Source organism: Pundamilia nyererei, unplaced genomic scaffold (genome assembly GCF_000239375.1).
Source record: "Pundamilia nyererei isolate P.nyererei 1_Seehausen unplaced genomic scaffold, PunNye1.0 scaffold00675, whole genome shotgun sequence".
Classification (NCBI taxonomy): Eukaryota; Metazoa; Chordata; class Actinopteri; order Cichliformes; family Cichlidae; genus Pundamilia; species Pundamilia nyererei.
This window is the reverse complement of record NW_005188076.1, coordinates 3,433-8,649: the sequence shown is the minus strand read 5'-3', so window position 1 is coordinate 8,649 and position 5,217 is coordinate 3,433. Positions and strand designations below refer to the sequence as shown.

At 38.6% G+C, this 5,217-nt stretch overlaps 1 protein-coding gene across 2 annotated transcripts; it reads right to left on the bottom strand.

Annotated features, from left to right (window-relative positions):
- Positions 1 to 15: 15 nt before the first annotated feature.
- Positions 16 to 5,147, bottom strand: LOC102192690 (polymeric immunoglobulin receptor-like). Of its 2 annotated transcripts, XM_005754832.1 has the most exons (7): positions 4,995 to 5,147; positions 2,055 to 2,246; positions 1,566 to 1,886; positions 1,428 to 1,481; positions 1,167 to 1,271; positions 321 to 347; positions 16 to 121 (listed from the first exon to the last, which is right to left on the bottom strand). In XM_005754832.1, the coding sequence occupies exons 1-7, from the start codon at positions 5,032 to 5,034 to the stop codon at positions 27 to 29; spliced, it is 834 nt and encodes a 277-aa protein (XP_005754889.1). In that variant the 5' UTR covers positions 5,035 to 5,147; the 3' UTR covers positions 16 to 26. The 2 variants fall into 2 exon arrangements, with proteins under 2 accessions (XP_005754889.1, XP_005754888.1); XM_005754831.1 differs by having other exon boundaries at positions 1,167 to 1,481.
- Between the last annotated feature and the right edge of the window lie 70 nt (positions 5,148 to 5,217).

Genomic DNA, 5,217 nt, shown 5'->3' with positions numbered 1-5,217 from the left:
TGTGTGACTGATGATGTACAAAGGATTTAGTGAAAGTTCTTACGTCTGTAGACAAGGATGAAAACAACCAGAAACACCAACCCAGTTATTATGATTAGAACTATTCCAACGTCAGAAATGCCTGCAGCGTAAACCAAACAACAATTTTCCAGCATTATTCATCATCCCAGCATTGACATCCTGAACTGTCTTTGTTGGAAAATGTGAAAGGAGCAGTTTTTAAGAAATTTAAAAAATAAAAAATGTTATGTGAACAGCCACAAACTGTCCCAGTTCTCATAAGCTGCAGAAGTTTTAGGATACCACATGTACTCTCTCACCATGACTCTCAGCAGATGCAGTGGGTCCTGTAGTTGAAAAAACAGCAGACGTAAATGATTGGTGGAAACTGAAGGAAACAAATGTGCATTCAGACTCTACTTTGAGGCATTAGATTAACAGAGTTTAATTAAATGATAAAATAATATCATCAATTTGGAAAAAAAGAATATTTATAATTTTTAGACACCAGCTTAGAGGTTACCATCTCGTTTTCCTCTCCACTTTTTAAAGTGGCATTACAAAATGTAATGTTAGCAAAGTGAAGTGAAGTTAGCCAGTAAAAGTCTTGTGTTCGATGGGGTTCGATGGGGTCCCGGGTTCAATCCCAGTCTGCACATCAAATATGCTTGTGCAAGACACTAACCGCTGGTTGTTCTCCAATGCATCCATCAGAGTGTGAATGTGTAAGAATGTAAGTTAGGTTGCACTGAAAACCTAGAAAAGTGCTTGTGTGAATGGGTGTGATTTGTTGAATGAACAAGTTGTATAAAGCGCTTTGAGTGCTCAGAGCAGAAAAGCGCAATATAAGAACCAGTCCATTTACCATTTATTAACCTAATATAGTAATACCTCATAATCAGAAAACACACATTTTTAGTGCCGAGTATAAGCACATCCTCTTCTGTGTCAAACCTTTTTGGCAAGTTTGTCATTTTCTTGCTAACAGTTACGATTAAAAGTCTTTATTTTTTAATATTTTTATTTTTAAAATGATTTTATTAAAACTGCAAAAAACAAAACATTATAAATAATGAATTAAAAGTAAAATATATGTGCAAAATGAGCCTGCTTTAATATGCTGTGCATTATGACCCAGGGTCAGATAATAAAATAGCACGGCTCACCTACAGTCAGGGACAATCTGTTGAAGAACCTGTTACTTCGGTGTTCATTGGTGCTTTCTGCTCCACACCAGTATGTCCCACTGTCGTCCGCTGTCACTTCTCTCACTGTCATGGTGATATTTTTCTTCTCTTTATTGTCATTCAGCCAAAACCTCTTGTTCCTATTGGGATCTCTGGTGCTTACTAAAGGTTTACATATAGATGGATCTTCTCCCTTACAGATAAATTTTGTATAATTTGAGAGAGTCTGGTTATATTTACACCAGTACGTGAAGTTCTCTCCAACAGCTGGTGATCTTGTGAAGCTCTTAATATCTGTGGAAAACAGAGGCAAACATACGTTAGTAGTTCCTAAATATAAAACGTAAACCTTTAAAGTGGAAAAGATAAGTTATTTACTTTTAATACTTAGTTTTATTTTTGTGAGTGCAGCATGACGAATCCCCTCAGGTGATCTTACGCCGCACCAGTAAATACCATCATCCTGAGAGGACACATTACTGATGGACATATTGAAGCTATGGCTGATGTTTGAGGGAGTGAATGTCCTGTTTGACTTTGGATAAGATTTTGTTGATAAATTGTCCTCGCAGGTGAAACCTTCCCCTTTGCAGAAAAACTTGATCCACGACTTGTATTTGTCTTCTGGATAATCACATCTGATGGTGGTTTTAGCTGTCCTGTATGGAATTTGATGAAATGCTTTTGGGCATTGTTTTGCTGGGGAAAAAAAAGTATTACTCACAAATGTCTTTTTCTCTGGAAAGGAAAGGCTCACATGATCCATTTATTTAGATACAGTAATCCAAACTATGAATGTGTTGACCAATGTGAATTAAAATCAGCCACAGCATATATGAATGTGAATAAGAAATTATTCCTTCTTACCAATTTTAAATTCTAATTCCTCGCTGTCAGCTGATGAATTCTTCGTCTGATGTTGCTTAATGATCACTCTGAGAGTGTTTTGCTCAGTTGTTGAAGCCTTAGTCATTTGACATTTTCTAGTTGTGTTTTGGTTGCAGGTGAATTCAACCCATCCTTTTGTGCAAATCTTCTCTTCTGACAGCAGCTCACAACCTAAAGCAAACATGATAAAGGTCACTGAAATAAAATCCCAGAGGGGTGTCCGAAGATGGTATTTAGGGAAGGTTACTTTTAAAATGTATTCCACTACAGATTAAAGAATACATGCCTCAAAATGTATTTTGCAACGTATTCTGTTACTCAATGAGAGTAACGTATTCTGAATACTTTGGATTACTAATATATGATCATGCTTTTTACAACTATATGAATGTACTATTGCTGTGTGATTTATTACTATTACTGAAGATTATTCACCATACCAACACCAACTAGATTTTTAAATCTTTATTTAAAATGAGTAACAGTAGGTGGACATTAGGTAAGGCTGCACTTTTTGCAGCGATCTCGTAGAAAACTATTCCTGTATCAGTGATGTTTTCTTTTTGTCTGCTTTCATACCTGCACTTGATTATTTGCAGCTAGCAGGTTGATAATGCAACATTCATTAATAGTAATAAATCAGACAGCAATAGTACATCAAAGATACTTTAGTGGCACATAACCCAGGTAACTACCACAACTAAAACAAGTTAGTTGCATTAGGCTAACGCTAGTTTTTTAAAAAGAACTTACTTCCAGCTGAGAGCAGCTTTTTTGCTGGCAGGTCAGATTCACTTTAAATGTGAAGTGGTGTCGGAATTTACAGCTCCGAACCGTAGTAAAGAGACATCTGTCTAATAAGTCGCGCTCCATGTGTACACGTGTGACAGTGTGACACAAGTAAGTGAGTGTTGGGCCGGAACGTTAGGCTGTATGTTGTTGTTGTTGTTGTTGTTGTTGTTGTTGTACATGACAGAGAGTCAATCTGAGTCACATGACTTGTTAATAAACCTAACTGCCCCGTTGGGGTATTCTGTAGTCTGTCGTGCACGAGACCAGAATACAACACCGTGTTCCCAAACCACAATCACAAACACAGTGTACTTCTAAGTCTTAACAGCTTACTTACAACTGGGCTCGTACGTGTATTCTGTTACTCCCCAACACTGCTCTCACAGCACTCTTTTCTGCACAATGGAAGCTGTGGTACAGCAGCCGCATCTCTGCAGCCACAGTACCAATCCATCTATCGACCTCTCGCTTCCCTCTGAACAAGACCCTGTGACTGCACAAGTCACTGAACAACCTTCCACCATCTGGCTATGCCTAGAAATTCTGTCTACAAGAATTAAGAATACAATCAATGACAAAGCAGCGTTCAAAACCCACCAGGAAATAGTCCAAATTATTGCTGGCAATGCAAACCAGGCTCTTGCAGCAGTTGTATAAGAACTAAATAGCTTGCAACAACCGACCAGATACCCCATAATAGTGGACCATGTCCCACAGAATACTTTGAGCGACAAGGTCGAATGCATTGTCTCTGATCTATTGTTCTGCACAGATGACAGGCTGGACCTGCTCCCTGACCTGGACGCACAGAGAACAAACCCTCTCATTCAAAAGCCCCGACATACAGGCAAGGAAGCCGAGGGGACACCAGGCTACGCACCCCAGCCTGCCGCCTCTCAACAAGGACACTGGTTCCAGAGCTCAAACCGTGTGTAGAGGTGAGCCTGATTATATCTGGCTGGTACCTCTCAACCTCACATACTGACCCAGGATCCTTCCCCACCAGAGAGCTGATGTTTCATATCCACACCGCCAGCCTCGGTTGCCAGGGATTGGTCCGTCAGGGCCTCTGCCCTCGGCTGCCACAACACACAACCCACCCTACCCCCACAGTAGGGGGGGTAGGGTGGGGGGCCTACAGGAGGGCATAGAGACCTTTTTTTTTTCTTTCTTTTTTAAAATTGTAATCTGTCACAATTGGCTTGTTACATCATGAGCTCATTACAGTTTTCCTTTTTCTTGTCACTTCCTGTTTTACTTTGCCTTTTGCTTTTGTGTGTCATTTTGCCTTTACTGGTTGTGTTCTTCTGTTCCTGTTTGATGCCATTGAGCTCATTTTCCTGTTCTATTGTCTTGGAGTTCTGTTGTTGTTAAAGCACATTGTTCATTAAAATTGTTTTTATTCACTCTCTGCCTTTCCAAATCTGTGGTTTCCTCTTACATCTGCTCAGGGGCGTTTCCTAAACCTGGACACAAACCCTCTGACGTAAACACACACACACAAAAAACTTTACACTTTAAATAAAATAGAAACTTAAACGCTTCTAGTTTGAAGACACTGTGTTTTAGTGTATATAATGAGTGCCCATTTCATAGGACATTACACACTACAATTAAAATCTTGGCAAAGAGGAATTTCACAAAAATAACAAAGATGTGAAATGAAGTGTTAGAGTCGTCTAATTCTTCTAAATGAGGTTAAAAAAAGCTGTAAAACAGCTAAAAATGAACTCAGACTATTTGCTTCTGTAATCCTCTGTCTCCCACATTGTTTCACCCATGGCTGGCATCAACTTTGAATTCAGCCTGGCTTGGTTTTGCACTCTAAACTGGCTTAAAGCAATAGTAGTAGCAACAGCATCATCAGAAGTAAGTTAGTTTTACTAGAGGATTCAATGAGGTCTGCAAATCATATTTAACTCTGTGAAAACTCGTTATTTTTGCCAAAAGATGGCCTGTTTCAAAGTAAATTATTATAAGTTATGAAGACAGTACATAAGCAGAAAATAAAAAGCTCAAACTCAAACGTCCTACTGTGTATGATTTAACACCATAATAAGAACATATAATGTAATATACAGTACAGCACTCATTATTATATAAGATCAGGGTTAGTAATCTTTTTACCTGTCATTAGTGAGAGGATGAGCAGTAGAAGTAACTTCATTATGTTTGTTTTGTTCTTTAAAATCTTTATGACTAAAGTATTCAAATGTTGTTAGTTCCCATTCGCTTGTTGGCTGCTGAGTTGCTCTCCAGTGTCTATTCTTAACTTCATGGTTTATGGAGCCTACATTTTCTCGCTGCTCCTTCCTGTTTGTACTTCCTATTTTGAAATTGTTTTTAATGC

Coding starts and splice junctions, on each gene's coding strand:
- LOC102192690 (XM_005754831.1), bottom strand. CDS start 5,034: ATGAAGTTACTTCTACTGCTCATCCTCTCACTAATGACAG. Junction 2,247..4,994: donor CATCCTCTCACTAATGACAG/GTAAAAAGATTA, acceptor TGTTTGCTTTAG/GTTGTGAGCTGCTGTCAGAA. Junction 1,887..2,054: donor GGAATTAGAATTTAAAATTG/GTAAGAAGGAAT, acceptor TTTTTTCCCCAG/CAAAACAATGCCCAAAAGCA.